The sequence below is a fragment of the Triturus cristatus genome, chromosome 3_1, assembly GCF_964204655.1.
Source record: "Triturus cristatus chromosome 3_1, aTriCri1.1, whole genome shotgun sequence".
Classification (NCBI taxonomy): domain Eukaryota; kingdom Metazoa; phylum Chordata; class Amphibia; order Caudata; family Salamandridae; genus Triturus; species Triturus cristatus.
This window is the reverse complement of record NC_140583.1, coordinates 331,353,497-331,371,758: the sequence shown is the minus strand read 5'-3', so window position 1 is coordinate 331,371,758 and position 18,262 is coordinate 331,353,497. Positions and strand designations below refer to the sequence as shown.

At 42.2% G+C, this 18,262-nt stretch overlaps 1 protein-coding gene across 4 annotated transcripts in view; it reads left to right on the top strand.

The window, feature by feature from the left end:
• Positions 1-18,262, top strand: part of LOC146860205 (uncharacterized) — a 515,433-nt gene that overhangs the window by 156,345 nt on the left and 340,826 nt on the right. For all 4 annotated transcript variants that reach the window (XM_085644046.1, XM_085644048.1, XM_085644047.1 and 1 more), the window contains exon 3: positions 1,506-1,565. In XM_085644046.1, the coding sequence (XP_085500172.1) occupies positions 1,506-1,565 (60 nt within the window). The remainder of the gene's footprint in view (positions 1-1,505; positions 1,566-18,262) is intronic.

The window sequence follows — 18,262 nt, the reverse complement described above, 5'->3', positions numbered from 1 at the left end:
CTTCACCACTAACTCAAGTTTCCAACACTGAGGAAGCGAGGGTCTGAGGAGGTGGGATCTACCTTCATGTGAGAAGTCATTGAGAGTAATTCTAATACCTCTAAATGTCCCTGAGCTAAAGTGCTAGCATTAACCTCGATGCCAAGAGCTTCAATTTTGAGGGCGTCACTGCCCAGTGCCTCTTCTGTGACTTGCATGATATCTTCTTGTCCTTTGAAATCCATTTCAAGATCTACTGTCTTGTCCCCAAATCCAACAAATCCATTCATGGGAACGGGCCACGTTATCTTGCCAAAAACTTAATTGGTACCAACCCACCAGAACCCTTAGGTCCTCAACTAAACATCTCCTCACCCCCTTAAAGATTTGCACCGCCAGGAATTGCGGAAGATCATTTTCTTACCTTGCCCCCACTCTGTGGAACTCGCTTCTGCCGCACCTATGTATGGAATATGGAAACTGACCACAGACTGTTTAGGAGAAATCTAAAAACCTGGCGGTTCTGATCTCTCCTTTTCAGGCCAGCACAGTCCCTCCTTTTGTCTTCAGGGTTTATTGGCCTGTGCTCTGAGACCCACGAGTGATGAGTGCGCTTAATAAAATCCTATGACTATGAAATTGCATCTGTCCTGATATTAAGGATTTTAGCCTTAAGTGATTTGTCAGTATTGGCTGGGACCCTCTGGACCAACCTTGACATTGAAAACCTCTCCGTATAGGACCCTGGTGTGCTTCTGTTTGTGATTGAGATGAAAGCGGCATAAAACCCTGAGAACTCCCTCCAGGTTGAGGGATAGATCATCCAGAAAATGTTACAGCTACTCTGAGCCAGCTTGTAGAATAATACCTCCTCTTATACCAGCCCAGTGATGGGAAGGCACATACATTCAGCTTCTCTAAACTCCCCAGGGAGTAACAAGCTGAAACGAGTGTTAGCTCTTGGATTTGCACATTAGTTTTTCTAAATTTGACCCTTTTGCTTGAACACATTCCTGCAGGTTTGACTCAAAGGATTTGTCTTTGCACACTATTGTGGGAGTACTGCAGAAACTCAAGATTGTGACCAACATCGTGTTAAGAGGCCACTCTTAAATAGGTCGTTTGTGTTTCTCTATCTGTCTTCTCCCTGCTTTCAGGACTTAATTTTCCACACAGTCACAGTGCATGAACTTCAGGCAATACTTTAATTTTTGAGTTTACATTTTTGATTTAATCAAAACTGGAAGTGAAGACGTTTAAGAAGAGGCTCAGTCGAATAAGAATTGTGTTGCCGCCCACCTTATCCATCCTATTGCACCACAATAATAACAGCCTAAGTGTCACTTGTCTTCAGTCTGGACACGTCCATTTCTCCCAATACCTGGGACTGTCTGTTTAAGCCTGTATAAATCATAGATGTCAAATTGCTATCCTTTCACGACAGAAGACAGACCAAAGGGACGCCTGAATGACGCTGTGCCCTAAGCTCCTCTTTATTTATGAATGTCATTCTCTTTTCTTCATAGCCTTTCGACCTGAAGGAAATGGATATCATGGTGTGCTTCCCAGAAGACTACCCTTCAGAAGTAAGTGCTCTTAAATCTACATTGTACTGCTGTATGTTGTAAGTAAAGTACTTTAAAAAAACAACTAGTGTACAAACTGTTATACACAATATTATTGCTAGTAATTTCCATTAATTCAGATGGTTTCAGTCTTATTTCCGGTATTAAGTAATGTAGATTTGTTTTGCTCTATTTCCCGTGCTTCTCCGTTCTCACCAAAGTATTTTAGAAGCGCGAAGAAAGAAGCGTTCTAGGTGCAAACCATTAAAAAAACTAAAAGAAAGGAGCCAGTGTCATGGTGAAAGGCTTTCTGGGTACTTCAGAGTGTTTAGACGTACACAGCCCAGCTCTTCATCACCTGTAACAAGAGTGGCTGATTCAGTGGAAACATGCAGTGACATATATATTCCCACGCTTAATTTTGAACACCACACTGACAGTGTTTCCAAATGCCTGCTGTAAAAAAAATTCTGGAATCCTTGAATTCACGTTATATGTTTTGAAGCTGAATCTAAAATGTCCAAGTTATGCTGAAGAAAGGTTATTAATGGCATGGAGGCGAGGATTATGTTTGCTCTTACTTTATTGATCGTTCAGCCATCCAGTTTCAAAAAATAACTTTAGACCGTCTGAGAAATATGCTGCATAAAACATTATCTGCCATACTAATCGAGTATCTCCATTGTATGGAAAGTCACAATAATACACACACTCCTCCTTTTTCTTGGTATTAATCAGCCTATGCATCCTTTTTTACTTCACCACACTAATCTTGCACACTTAATTTGTTTTTGTTCAATGAAGAAAACAAACCATAAGAATATATAGCACCCTCTGTTAACTCCATATTAACATCGCCCTATCATTAATTCTAAATCATTAAGGCTGGAAAGAAACAATACAGATTGATTCAGTCCGACACTACTCATGCTTCATGGAAGCAATAATCCCTATCCCTGTGCCCTTAGTTGAATCATTACTTTGCTTCAAGTAAACTGGGTAGTTTTACAGCCTATGTTGGGACCAGAGGCAAGGACCATGCTCTTATAAATCTCACTCAACACCATTGAGGCAATATCAATCAGCGGTTTTTCATAGAAGTTTTAAAAAAGTTAGTTCTGCAGCACAGTCGGCCACCATCTAATTATTTTTAACTTCTAGAAATAATTCCAACAGCTTTTTGACACCCCAAACTATGAATACTTTTATCAGTGGGTTTCAGCACGTTTTGGGAACCTTCTGCCCTTGAGGAGCTTGCACACCAAAGGATACTTTCCTGTCGCTACATAAGCCACAGACACATTTCACCAATAAAGCTGATCTTGAGGAAGTCATCATCCTGTCTACCTTTTCTTCTTTCACGTATAGCAACAGAACATTGAAGGTGTGGATAACTGTTGCTCCATGGGTCTATGATTGCTTATCATAAAACAACTGCTCCATCTCTTCCATATAGACTGGTCCCTTTTGTTAGCTACTATGCATCAGCCTTGTTTCATGAATAAGAGCGTTCCCTGAACCATGCCATGCCATTTGGCGTAACAGTCTGTCACCAGGGCGTAATATTCGCCATAGGACCACTCGGGATGCTCGAAAGTTAGAGAAGAAGGATTGGAGAAACCCAAGAAATTTCCAGATGACCTAAAAAAAAAAAAGCTTGCGAGGGCCATATCGTCACCACTAGCAACACTTCTATCCTTGTCGCCTGACCTGCAAGGACCATCCTGTAGAAAATATAAAGCACACCTGATCTCCCAATGCTCCAAACTTGAAGGAACATGCCCACCTGTATTGCATCCAGATTCTTACCTGAACTAAAAAACAATGGTAACTGAGTGTCAAACAAGTCCCTTAAAAATGGCCCCCCACTTGTCTTCAAGAACCTTGAACATGACTAGATCCAACATCCAGTCCTTGGAGTTCCACAGGAACCAAAATTTTAAATCAGCATTTTTGTTTGTTGGCCCTGTAATTACGCTACCACCAAAACGTTCCGTTCCTCGCAGAAGTAGCTAAAACTTTGGACTAATACATCTAAAACTTGAATTCTGTGCCACAGACACTTTCAAATGAGGATACAGAACCAGACTCTGTCTTCTGGCTTGCGTTTTCCTAACAACAAGACAGCCAAAATGTCTGGACAGTTGGAATGTAGTATCTATAGATGTGCAGATCAGTTTCCTTCCAGATTTAGGTGACCATGCCCATTCAGCTCAGCTTCAACACTGTTTATATTCCTGGACTTTTGAGTGATAGCTTAATGCACTGTTGTAGTCCATTGATCCAAATTAACATACATGAAAAAAAATGATTTGTAGGAAGGTTGGCCACCTCCTTCCAGTTCAATATTGTCACTGTTTCAGTCCTTACATTTTACATGATAACCTATTGCATTATGGGTATTGTAGTCTGGTTTTGCGTCATTTGAATGAATTAAACAATCACACCTGAAATTAATGATTTGCAGATGAAAAGTTTAGAAATGGAGACCGTGCCCATAGAGAACTTGAGTGAGGTAAATGAGATGATAAATATTCAGGACTGGAGTGAGATGGTCACCGTATCCCAAAGAGATATTTTCGTGGAGGACACCCCAGCCTAGTCTTTTGGCATTTAGGTCCATCATTATATCTGCTTCTATACTCAATATTGTTCACCAGTTTTAGTTCTCACTATTATCTAGTGACCACTAAATCTCAGTACTGAAATTTGTGACAAGTCGACCTGCTCCAAGTATGTCAGCCCTGTATACATTGTCAGATGTAGGATCCCTTAGTGTATCGGCTCACAAAAAAAACCTTGAATGGAAAAGACTAAAACCCTGTTGTCCGAGAGAGACCTGTTCCTATATGTTCTTTCTTGATCACCTGAACTGTGGAATTTTAAGTTGAAGTGTTACAGCCTGTTAGTCCACTGAGAAGCTTATAAACTCCAGGTTCCGTATTGGAACCTCTCCTGAATTTGCCCAGTTGATGACGATCCCCAGGCTGTTGAGAAGAGATGTTACTGTCCTGACCTGTAAATGAAGAAAGGGGCCTTTTCCTCGGACATGAATATCGTGTATTCCAGGTAAACAATTGCCCGTACCTCTTGAGCCTTTAATGATATCATCAGTGACTTTAGGATGTTCGCAATTCACCATGGAGTAGATGACAGGCCAAGAAGTGAATTTTCTTTTCTGTCCCTGCCAGATGAACTGGATAATTGGAAATTCTACTCTGTGCTTAAGTCAAAAGCAATTTTGTCTTCATCCAAGATAGTGCTGTGCTTCGGTAAAAACCTCTTAGCTTTATATCAGCTGTTTCCCTTGCCTTGCATGTAGAAGGTCAATCTGCGATCTCCCATGCCTGCCTATGGCAGTGTGCACCTGGCAACACCACAAAATTAAACAATGTATTGGTGCTTTTCATTTGAATCAAAAGGAAAAACTCTAATAATGCTACGAGTAGCTGGCAAATTGATACCATTGTCTGTTATGACATTTTTTATTCATTTGTCCATCCTGCTTTTGAGGCTTGTTTACAATCTAGCGAAGTAAAAGTGGTTGGGTGGGGTGAAGGACTCTTTATATTACAGCATCCTGCCATAAGTGTAGGATGTTCCAAGTAAAGCAATTCTGTATTTGCCTATACTTTGGCTGTCTCGTAAGCAAGTGCTCAAGAAAACAATTGTTTATATAGGATAACTGAAAATTTCTCAAGATTACGATGATTACACCTGGAAGTATGTGATTGTCCCAGAATGTAGTGGTGCAGGTTTTCTACCAGGGATAAATCATGCAGAGATGTGTATTTGCATATTATACTTTTTCCTCTCCTCCACCAGATAACATGGTGGTCCATTCATTTGCAACCATAAAAAGACACTTACCTCTTATATGTCTTTAGACGTTCACTGCATTTTGAAGGACCAACATGTGTAACTATTTCTCAAAGCGAACCACAAATCTACAAGACTACATAATCCACTTTAGTGGCAGATTTTTCAACTCTATAAGTGTGTTGTTTTAACTTCCACTAACCCAGAAACTATGAATCGAGCATCAGGAAAGTGAAATTGAAAATGTATTTTCTTAATTGCCTAAGTTACACTTATGTACAAAAGCGTTTGTGAATGTGGCCCATCCACTTTAGAGGTCTCTGCTATGTTGTTGACAAATGTTTGCCATAGGTACTTCTGCTGACACCACAGCCGCACATTTGTTGAAAATGTAATGCAGGTAAAACCGCTGCATCACGGTGACCTAGATGGCTTCTGTTTGATTTTCAAAAACCTATGCCCTATGCAGGGGTTGGTTTATGAAAGATATAAAAGCAATCTCTTGGACATGGTGGCTGTAATATCCTATTTATGAAGGGAGAGAGTACATTTTTGTTTTTTTGCTGGCCTGGACTGCCATGTCTCCGTGGAGGTCGAAGTCTGTAGAAAGCTATATCAGAAGGCCCCTTTAAATACAGTGGACCTTCCATTGCTCTAGAGCTGGAGGTTCTCTCGTGGCTGACCTGTTGGCAGGACGTTTCCTGTGGAAGAGTTAGCTGAGACTTTACTGTTGGAAAACTAAGCAGTTCCCTTACTTATAAATGAGGTGCTGGAGTTAAGAATGGAATTGTTGGTAACCCAGTGATTTCTTTTTTTTGTGGAGTCTCCCACTAAGACCCCACTCACTCTAAATCTGGCTTTAGGTGTAGGGAGTTACATCCCAAAACAGCATTAAACTGCAAATCTATTTCTGTTTTAATAATTGCTTTCTTATGGAGTCTATTATTATTTATCAGCTGGCTGTGCTTCACTATACAGGCATTGTCAGCATATATGGAGACGTGTATGCGCGTAGGCCACAATTTTAGAATTTCAATCATCGTAGTTTGGTTGGTGAAGGGAGAAAACTGGGTATAATGAAATAAGTTCAAGTTAATTTATTTTTCTGGTTACAGTATGGAAGTGCAGGCTAGACTGAGAGTGAGCTTGCAGGGAGGGGGTTATGTAAAGCCAATCAACTCTCCCTTTTCTCCTACTTGCGAGTGTATTGGCACCCATTCCTACTCTACTGGCATTGTATAGTCGTTACTTCTGTCAGAGTCCAGAAGGTATGATAACACTACATTTCCTCCAACCAGAAAGCATCCATGTGAGTTAAGAAATCAGTTCAGAACCAAATAAAACTTCAGGAAACTCTTTGTTGTGACAGGAGCTTTTTCTAGTTGTTCTTGAAACTGAACTAAACGTGTGTATTCTTTGGAGACTTTACGCTGGAAAAAAAACCTTCCTTCTTCCATTCCTTTTCATGGTTCTCCTCCATTCCAAAGTTGCCACTGTCCTCTGGTGAACGCGTAGGTGTTACTCAGACCAATGGGAGAAGAAACACTAACTATTCCATACAAACTTCTACAATCATCGAACCATTGGCACACTTACCGTATAATAGTGGGAATCAACCCTGGAGTCAGCCTTGTATAAAGGCTGCCTTTTTACCAGTAGTGCATCTTTCGAAGAAGCTGCCATTTTTCCCAAAGAGGAAAATTTTTAAAATGTATTTTTTGGGAGACCGTTCCTCCAGTTATCTGAAACTGGAGGAGTTCAAGCTAGCAGCATGCGCATTCATGCTTCCCACACATTTCTAATGAAGACTTGCCTTTGACATTGTGAGCTTCTAGAGTCCCAAAGTATTTGGCAGAGTACTTGAGGCAAAGGTTTCTAAGCGAAGTGAACTATTTGTACATCTTCATGAGTGTGCAAGTTAATGCACATTTTGCTAGGAATTGCAGAGAAAAATAAAGATGATATTAAAGACTATAGGCAGATATTTTATAAAAACTCCTCTTTTAATTGCGCTCAAAATAGCTTAATAAAGAGGACGGTTGTATCAGTAGAACAAATGGCCTGTTATACAGGATATGCCCTCTTTTGATTGTAGCTCGGATAATAGTTCATGCTGCCAACAGAGCAAAAACAAAAACGATTCCAGCATTTAATTCCAGCAAGGAAAGGAAACCGCGTATGAAAGAAACTGGACATCAGGAAATTCCAAAGGGCCAAGTAGGGCAATGGCAGAATAATAGGAACAGATGAGCAATAGGATCGCCTATCAGGATAACCTGAAGAAGGATGATGCTGGCTAAAGGCAACACTAAAAGAGGCTGGGTCACCAAGGAATAGTCAGGCGAACTGCTCTGTTTATCCTCAAAATAGCTGTAATTTCTGATTTGTCCACTAGACTGCCCCATAGGTTGCTAGACAATTGGGGAAATCAAAAGTAATGGATTTGTTTATCAATGCCTTTGACTCAGCAAATGATGAACTTACTTCTCCACTCGCTTATAGATTTTTCCTGGATTTCTCAGTAGAGTTTGACAATTTGCTTAATCGATTTCTCTGTGTGAAGCTTTATTTAGATCCCTTCTAACTTTACAGTGCCCTTGGAATAGCTTTGGGTAGAGATCTTCACCTGCTAGCCAGTGACACCTCTGATGTCATTCATCATATGATGTGCAGAATGCTCATTTTCATGGCAGACCAAGCGTTCTACAATCATACAATGCCATTTGCAGCCTCTGTTAGAAATATCTGAAAGTCTCTTTGATGGTCTTTGTGGCTCAGAACTGCATGAAACGGCCTTTGACGTGAAATAGGACATCAAAGCCATATGGGTACATTTGGTTGTTTGAAGGAGCGAGTTGAGGATAACATGGTATCTTAATGAATAGTTGTTCTGTCATTTAATTGACCATTGCTTCCATGTCAATGTGAGATGTTCTATGATGCCATTATCTTGTGTCTTATTGTTCTTGACTTAAAAAAAAACTAATGTTGGATACTTGTGAGGAATCATTGGAGGTGGTTGACAGAAAGAGCCCTCTTTGGTTTCTGATACACTGGTCAAAGTCTGGCATTGCTTTTTGTTTTGGATGCAGAAACGTTTTGCAAGACGACTGCAGTTGACACTATTTATTTGAAGCCTTGTTCTTGCATGAGCGCCATACAGTTCAGTAGTAATACTGCCTTTTACCAAGGTGATATTGGTACCCAAAGGCTGGGCATAGGTCCTTTTCCAGAAATTAAAATCTGCAGTGCTGATATTCCTTGCTGAATATATGTTTTCCTTTTGGTTAATCTTTTACTCTGCAGATGGTCAAATATTGATGCTGCTTATTCTTATACTTGTCTGTTCCGTCTCTCTGCATAGTAGCAGTTTGTGTTGTACATACCATGACCAGTGTTTCCTCCATCTTTCTGCTTTCTGCAACAGCTTGTATACAAATGAGTAGGGTTTACAGCCTGCTATGATTTCAGAATTTAAAGGGTCTTTGAATATTTACTGAGTTTGAAGTTATTAATACAACTTTTTAGGCATGAAACTATGCAGTTTGGAATTGCTTCATGATTACTCTGCTTATGTGAAGTGGACAGAGCAGCCAGATGTCTTGTAGTATATCCTGTCTCTATGATAATAACACAGCATTGTTCTCATTACAGTCAGCTTGTGAATAAGCAGTTCTTAAATATTCTGAAAAGGTGGTTTTTGCTGAGTGGGAACTCCGTGATCTGGCAGCCGGTTGTCAGAATCCAATGAGAAATCAGAAATTAGAGCAGATGGAGTCATGAGATTCACATTCAGGTTTGGGGGTGGCTCACTCCATTATGTTCTGGGAGTCATTCAACCAAAGATGGAACGAATTGCGCTTCTTAGAACAGAGGGATGGTTGGTCCGATGGGCCACCGCAAATTAGGAACACCATAACAGAAGCTCTGAAAAATTCTCTTCCATCTTCCTCTGGCCTTTCCCTCAACCTATATGGAGCCAGATTGTGGCATAAGGGAGCTGGAACTGGGATCGTGCAAGAAGGCTCTACAGTCTCAGAGCACCTGGTAAATGCCAGCACATTACATGGACCACCATAGAAACTTTGTTTCAAAATAGTAGAGAAACTGAGGCTTCCGGAAAAATACTTCTAGTCAAAATCAAAAGGCTTAGGGAAACACTTCATACAAAAGATTTGGAATTGAGCCTAATAGTAGAACTCAACAAAACCATGGCATTAAAACACCAATAACCTTTGTAGTTCTCCATAGCATAATCTTTGAAACAATATGAGGAGCTTAAATCGTACATATGCATTCTTCAACATGTTGAGATTACACAACTGTTTGCCTGGCCAAAGCAGGCTGGCTTGGATTGGACAATCATATAAAAATAGAAGGGAAACCGCAACAACAAGCAAATATCATAGTCCCATAGGAAAACAGAAGATGATCTACTACCTTTTCCCTTGTTCTATATATACACATTGAAGAATATTCACAGTTAAAAGAAAATTCTTTTGCAAGTTGTGTCTGAAAATAACAGACTGAGAAGAAGCTGCCTATCTGTTGGTAGATCAAGATACAGGAGTTACAAGGAAAGAAGCATATTTTTCTGCTGACAGTGATCAGAGCAAGAGTCAGATGGTTGCCACAAAAAATATGTTGGAGTTCGCCCATCCTCCATCAAACGAATTCTTAAGGAGGATAAGTTGAATTTCTTCGTTCTCTGTTCTGGCTGCTCCAAACTGACTGGAGAGAATTGGAAAACCTCCAATTTCACACAGCCCATAATGTAGAGAAAATAAGGCCTACTAAGACTGAATAGACACAATAAATTGAAAGAGGCTTGTTGTACAAGTTATGAATTTTACAACAGTTCATTCTCATATTTTCTTGCCCCCCTTTTAGGTCTCGGCTAGCGAAGGCTGCGCTTGCGCAGTCTCGCTTGGCAAGATTTAATGTTTTCTAGTATGGGGCTTGAACCCGCCCCTCTTCTCCATTGGCTGGCTTCCTAAACGGACGCCAGCCATTGGAGGAAAGAGGCATCTGTCCATTTAAGCCCCGTCTTTTTCGGATTCGGGGGCTTATTTTTTACTTTCTTTCTATCCTGTGGAATGTAAACATTCCAGCCAATGGGAAGAGGAGAGAAAGAAAAACACGCCCCGAATCCGAACATGACGCTGCGTTTCTCCGAGGCATTTCTGCTTGACCTCGGAGAAAGAGGGGTGCACTACGGAGCCGCTGCCCTTCTGAAATTCTGCCAACGGCCCGTTTTAACTTTTACCATATCCCCGTTACATAATTACACAGCTTACAATTTGAGGTACAAAGCGGTCGTGATTTCCCCAGAACTGAACTTCTCTCTTGGTTAAAAAAAAATAAATTCAAACTTGGTCGAGCAGAAGCCACGCATGCGCTGGCATCTTAGGCCTTATACATTTCAACAGTCTCTCTCGTGGCTACTCTTAATGCCGCTGGCTTCCAAGAAATGCAGCGTTCAACAATCAACTGTTTTTATTAACAGATGGCGTTTTGGTCCCCAAGCTGCCTAGAGTTCAATGCATACATGGGATGCTAATCCTACAGTACATCTACATCAGACAGTAGGAGCCGGTGATAACACATCTGCACACTCCTCTCATGACAACAATGAAAACGAGCATGGCACGAGAGTGGAAAAACCAAGCCCTGCAGCCATGTCTCAAGTTTACAACAGCCACGTTATTCTAAAGTGTCCTTCTTTATTATTGCAAAACCGCAACACCACGGAGCGATAATGTACACGTGTTTACAGCAGCATCCCTAACCTGTGCAACAAACGCACACAGTCTCTGCCCCCTCTCCCCCCACAAGTATCTCCCAGTGGCCCCATCTTCTTTATGCAAGCCTCAATAGTAACACAGCTGCGCGCAGCCCCCTATCTCTCCCGCACAACGTGACACTTTAAAGCTGATTCGACAGAACGCAGGCATGTACCAAACTACGCACTTTCAAACAGAATCCTACCATTTCGCACTTACTGAATCAACCACGCCAGTGTCCACTGCTCCGCCTCGCAGAATGCGACACAGATCTGCGTGGAGTGACTGCTCGTAACATGCATATGTGGAGTGACGGGCCGATGTATCCATCAGCCACTATTGTCCGGTGTGTTTCCGCAGGAGCCACTGAACACACAGTAACACGCCTCTTCTACTGCTCGGGTGTGCACGCAGCGTGTGAACGAGTGCATTCGGAAACCTGAGCACATAGATCACCCAGCACTCGCTAACATGCATTCTCATTGTGGCTGGATCTTCGTCATTGCATTGCTCTATTATCACTCACTGCGGCACAAACCAATGCACATTGGAGCTTATCACAAAACAGGAGATGTGGACCTGTGAGCGCCGCACATACTTTACAAGAACAGAATCATCAAAGGCCAATTTATTTCATCCACATCATCAGTAACAGTGGGATCTGCTCTCTCTTTGCTCAAATGGGATTTGTAACGTACTTGATCATAATACAAAACAATGATGTACAATCGTAAAAATACTGCACACGCGTCAGTAAAAATTTCAGAAGTAGAAAGCAGACTGCCGCAGCAGGACCATGCCACGCTCCTTACAATGCGCCAATACAAACTGAGTTTACCATATAATCGCTCATGTGAAGTAAAGTTACTGCACACGTGTCTCGCGCCGAATAGCCGCTCTTACCGCTCATATATGAGCTGCACTATGTAAGAGTTACCCTGACATCTTGAGGGAGAATCTGCGGCCTGCCACTTGGGTGATTTGTCCCCTCGCCCTCTCTCGCTTCAGCACTGCTGCATACTCTCGGCCTCTCCCTTCTCCTGGGCTCTCCCCCCCCCACCCTACGCTCCTGTCCGGGTTAAGTGACACCCTCGGGGTCCCGACGTCAATTTATTTTGTAGGATGCCCAGGTGAGTCAACAACTAAATTCCTGATCTTTAGCAGCAACAATTTAGTTTGTGTTGAGAGCTCCGTAACGGAGCCAATAATAATAATAATTTAAATAATGCTGTATTAGAAATCGTAGCCGTCTTTCATTGAAGTGTGTGTGTGTGTGTGTGTGTGTGGCTCTGTGTGTGTGTGTGTGGCTCTGTGTGTGTGTGTGTGGCTCTGTGTGTGGCTCTGTGTGTGTGGGTGGCTCTGTGTGTGTGTGGGTGGCTCTGTGTGTGTGTGGGTGGCTGTGTGTGTGTGTGGGTGGCTCTGTGTGTGTTGGAGGCTTTGTGTGTGTGTGGGAGGCTCTGTGTGTGTGTGGGAGGCTCTGTGTGTGTGTGGGAGGCTCTGTGTGTGTGGGAGGCTCTGTGTGTGTGTGGGAGGCTCTGTGTGTGGGGGAGGCTCTATGTGTGTGTGTGGGTGCAGGGATGTGGAATTCCTATAGCCCGACGCCCAGGAAATATTGTTTGTGGTCAAGGGCAACAAGTTTCCATGTGTAGTTTGTCCCTGGGACAAGTAGGCCCAACCCCCTACAGTATAAACCCTCTGGCAGCCAGTTTACAGTACCACATTATGGATCAGGTAAGGGCATTCATTGCCTGCGGTTAAGGTAATATTTGTGTCAATGTGTTAATGCTGTTCAAACTTGTATTTATGGTTCATTAATGCAAAGGCTTTATTATTAGAGTGAGTGCTTGAAGTAAATGTAAACTCAGACTGCACTACTGACAGCAGTTAGTGTACAAAAATGTGTACAAACGTTTTCAATATTTAGCAATATGAGGCTATGTATACTGCTACCAGAATGCTCTCTGATTAGATTCAAATATTTGCAGAAACTTGAAAGCACGATTGACGATTCTTTTGCTTTCAAAATAAAATGTTCACTTTTTTTTTGTGTGAAAACATTTAGCTAAACTACTGAAACAACTAGGCACCATTTCTTTGCAGCATCATTTAGTAAAAGGTGTTGATGTACGCTAGTATTTCCCCAAAATATTCATAATGGAAAATCGGGGAAACTAGTTTTAATAAGATTATGGGAAACAAAATAAACAAGCATTGGTAAAGCCAGTAGGTCTGAAATTGTTGGTCAGCCTTTTGGGTTTTTCAAGGCGTGACTTGTTTTGCCATTGTTTTTGTATAACCTTATTGGTGTGGGAGCTGCCAGGCCCTCACCATTATAACAAACATTGGCAAAAGCAAAAATTGTTTTGGTCTCAAAAAGCAAACATTGCACAGTAGTTCCCGACACTGAACAAAACAACTGTGTCGATATGCTCCTTGTGAAAGAACAGAATTCTGTCACTCACAGTGAAGCTAGCTGATAGACAGAGAAAATGTTAATAAACACAAAAGGTCGTGGTTAACGCCAGGCCTATTTAGGAGCCCAATTATTAAATAAAGTGCACCCATGTGCTTGGATTAAGTGCAGATATAGGACTTGTGAATTCACAAGATTTTACAGAAGTAGGCCAAGAAATAGTACTCCTAGAAAATATTTGTGAACTGCATTTTAGCATGAGCAAATGTGCAGGTGTAGATTTGCTCATGCAAAAATCTGAGTGTTTGCAAGTTTACTTTCCCTCTAACCACTTTTTTCCCAGCCCTGGAAGAAGTTTTATGTCTGCGATTGTCAGGAGTAAATATCCAACCTCTCTCAGTATGGTAAAAGATTAGAGAAGAGTCAGTGAAAACCATTAAAACATGCAAATCAGTAGGTTTGCACAGTTTCAAAAGGGCATTCCAACCCTGGAACTCTTGCTTACCATCACCTCAGCCCTAGTATGTAGATCTGCGGAAACATAAGTGAATTGCTAGTATTCAAACCCTACTATGGAAAGAGCGCTGGCATAATCAGAGAGGCTACATCAGAGCTCATATAGAATGAGATTGCTGCCATAATTTGTTGCTGCATCACATGGCACAAAAGGGACAAGTGGATTTTATTACAGGACAAGTAGATTTATGAAGCAACCTGCCCCATGGACAAGTAGATATGTTCATAAATTCCACATCCCTGGGGTGGCTCTGTATGGGTGGCTTTTTTTGTAGTTGGCTCTATGCGTGGTGGCTCTGTCTGTGTGTGGGTAACTGTGTGTGTGTAGGTGGCTCTGTGGGTGGCTCTATTTGTGTGTGGGTTGCTCTGTGTGGGTGGCTCTGTGTGTGGGTGGCTTTGTGTGTGTGTGGCTCTATGTATGGGTGCAAATGCAATAGGTCTCACATTTGAGTGATTAAGCTATTGACATTGTAAATAACAATGCCGTTTCTTAAAATGTTTTAAAAATAAAAACATAAACAAAAATAATGTCATGAGCAATGCCAATAGCTCTAACTTTAACAATGCCCAGACCATTGCATTGCAAATGCTTGTTCTGTTATACCTCTATTCTCATTTCTTTCCTTACCTTTTTGTTATACTTTTGTAATGCAAATTACAAACTGAAGCTGTTTTTGAATGATACAAACCCTACCTGACCGTAGTTTCTTCCTTTTTTAATTTATACAGGACCATTTTTAATACATTATTTATAACTGTACTAAAATAGACACCTTGATAGCCAGATGTATGTATGTGGTATGTATGTTTTGCATGGTCTCCTCCGTACCAGATGCTAAAAATACTCATTTTGGATCTTTGAAAGCAAGATTAACCCCCAGTTATTGTGTATAAAGATCTGTATTTGTTTAAATTGCAAGGTATGCTTTAAGACTGGCGATTCGGAATGCATTGTACACCTCCTGCTCCTAATAACACCTGTAGCTATTTGCTGACTTTCAGCAAGCGTGTGCGTTTTTCTCTTTAAGGTCTTTTATGATGGTTGCCCTCACACGAGTTGTGTACAGGAGGGGAGGGGGTGTTGGTAGCCCCTGCTTACCACCTGCTTGACATATCATAGCAGAGGCAGTTGGTGATAGCTGGTAACATCTGGTTAAGAAGCTGTTTTTAGGTCAGTACGACTTCTGTTGAGATTGGTGAGTTAGAGGTCACAGCAGGATTGGAACTTTCTGCGGGTGCAACTTGTGATGTGATCATAAGGCCTTTAGTGTCTTTTTTGGTCTGACGTAAGACAACGTGTATGCGCTGTTGCTTGTAACGGAGTTTGTTTGCAAAAAGAGCTTGAGCCCACCCATTGCTTATCATTTGTTAGCTTTATCATCACTCTAATTTTCTGCCTTGTAACTGTCCAGTGTATGCCAATTTTATTTCCTCTTAATTTCCTCTTTATTGCGTGTGGAGCACGGACCAAGTACTGATTGCTTAATTTTGATTAGTCTCCTTCCGCTGCTCACACTGTGATTGAGGAATTAGTTTTCTTTCTTCTTCCCCTATCGCTCATCATATGTGGTTTCTTCCTTACCTTATCCGTGTTGCTTCTTACCTTTCACCCTCCCTAATGTGTTGCTTCTTACCTCTCCCCTTGCCCATGTTGCTTCATCCCTCCCTCCCCCTTTGCCTGTGTTGTTTCTTCCCTCCTTTGCCTGTGTTGCCTCTTACCTTCCTCTCCTCTTGCTGTGTTGTTACGAAAAGTCATACACAGTATAGCAATGCTAATATCTCATATTTTACATGTTTAAAATCATCACCATGCGAGTCACGTCCATATTGTTTGCGGGACAGATCAATACTGTACTTGCCCAATTCACAGTACTAGTCTTTTGGCACTTAAGGACTTCCACAAGTCAAATCGCTTCTCCCAGTCCAGCAACGGGGAAACATATCTTGCGATCAGCTCTCAGGTGCTACGATTCAAGGCCCTCAACGCAATTGGACCCATTTGCCTTGGCAGCTAGATAGGTTTGGTATAGTCCCCAAAAGTTCTTAGGCCGATTACGGGAGGGTAGTAGGTCACCATAATATTCTGTTTGTGTGCTGCAATACATCATGTCGTTTGACCAGCCCATTATAGTGGGGGTCGGTGCCCGGCACCAACAGATTGCAGCCCTACGCATAACCATTAGGAGTCCCATGTCTACCAGTCGTCTAATCACCTTAGGTAAATGTTTGGAATAGCCCAAAAGAGCAAGCATAGTCAGGCTCAAGTATGGTTTCCGTGATCTCCCCCAAAGTCTTAAATATCAATGCCCAAAAGGTCGCAATTCCAGGGCATAACCAGGCGAGATGGAAAAAATCACCACAACGCTTGCTCGCTGCAGAGTCACGCAAACCATACCTGCAGAGCCTCTCTGGGGTATAATAGACCATATTTAAAAATTTGAAATGCATCAACCTGTGTCGCCCATTTAATAAAATACGCTTGGTGCTCTCACAGCAATACTTCCAAGTTGTGTCATCAATATCCCGGTCCAGGTCTGCCTACCACACTAACCTAGCCTTTGTGTAATGGTTAACTCTGTATCCATGTGCTGTGTTATAAATCCTGGAGATGGTTCATACTGGCGAGTCAGCCTTAATAACATATGTGAGCGGAGCAACATCTGGTGGCTCATCTAACCCACAGCCCAGGAGTTCCTTCAATGAGTGCCTTATCCTGTGGAAGTGGAATTGGGTCAATGGTGTAGCAGTCTGTCACTACTGTTCGGTCTCTCCCTATCTTATCGCTTTACCCTCAGCAAACATATCTCCTATTGTGTGAATATTTATAGAGTTTAAGGCCCTAATCCCCCCCTTTTTCCTTGCATGGAGGCAACCAGAGGCACCACTCTAACGGGGCCCTAGGGGAGTATAGAATGACACTTACTTGTAATTTCAGAAGGTGATGCCAGGCGTGTATTGTCGCATTAATGGAGTCTAGGATACCAGTCCTGCGATCAGGAGGTTTAAACAGAAGCTCTGGCAATGGGGATGGAGCCGCCACCACGTTCTCAATCCGAAAATGCGGAGTGTCGGTAGGGCCTTGCATCCAGTAATGTGCATGAGTGCCCTGCGCAGCCCTGTAGTACAAATCTAGATCCGGAGCTCCTAGTCCACCCAAGCTGTAAGGCACCCTTAGGGTGTCCCACTTAACTCAGGCATGTTTGCCAGCCCAGGCTAACCGTACCATCAGGGCTGTCAGCAACCGAAAGAAAGACCTCGGAAGGACCATGGGAATATTTGTAAATAAAAAGAGGAAACGTGGATGTACCACCATTTTCATAATCGACACCCTACCAGCCAATGAAAGGGATAAGAATATCCATCTATCCACGTCGTCTTCCAGTTTGGATACCGCTTTCCCGTAATTTTCTTTAAATACCACTTCCAAGTCAGTGAGTACTCTAATGCCCAAATATCGGACTGGCTCATTAGACCAGCTCAATGGATATTCCGGCGTAAAATGAGCTGTATCTGAAGTCAGCGGGAAAATGAGTGATTTATTCCAATTAACCTTGAGGCCTGACCTAACTCCAAAGAGAATCACTTTGCGCAGTACTGGCAACAGATTTTGGTCAGGGTCTTTTACATATAATAATGTATCATCTGCATATGTGGATATAATCAAATTATAGTTCAGAAAACGTATAACCCTATGGCTGTGATACTCACGCAACGCACAGGCAAGAGGTTCCGCAACTAGGGCATGTAGCAATGGGGAGAGCTGGCACCCCTGTTGTGTGCCTCTGGTAATGTGAATAGAATCAGTAACTAAGTCACCAATCTTAATTCTGGCTGTTGGGTAGTTGTACAGCACTCCCACCATTTGCAAAAAGACACCCCCTAGCCCCGTTCTCGTCAACACCTGGGTCATGAACCACCACTCCACGGAATCAAATGCCTTCTCCATGTCAAGGAAGACGGCCACCACCTGGGTGTCTTGCTGAGTATGTTGTATAGCCCCAAACACAGGCCTCATGTTATAAGTAAGATTCCAACCAGGGACAAAGACAGCTTGCTCTGGTGATATCAGCAGCAGCACTAGAGGAGACAATCTGGTCGCTAAGACCTTGGCATACATTTTTGTGTCCACATTGAGGAGTGACAAGGGGCGATAAGATGCGCATTCGGCAGTGGTTTATCAGGTTTAA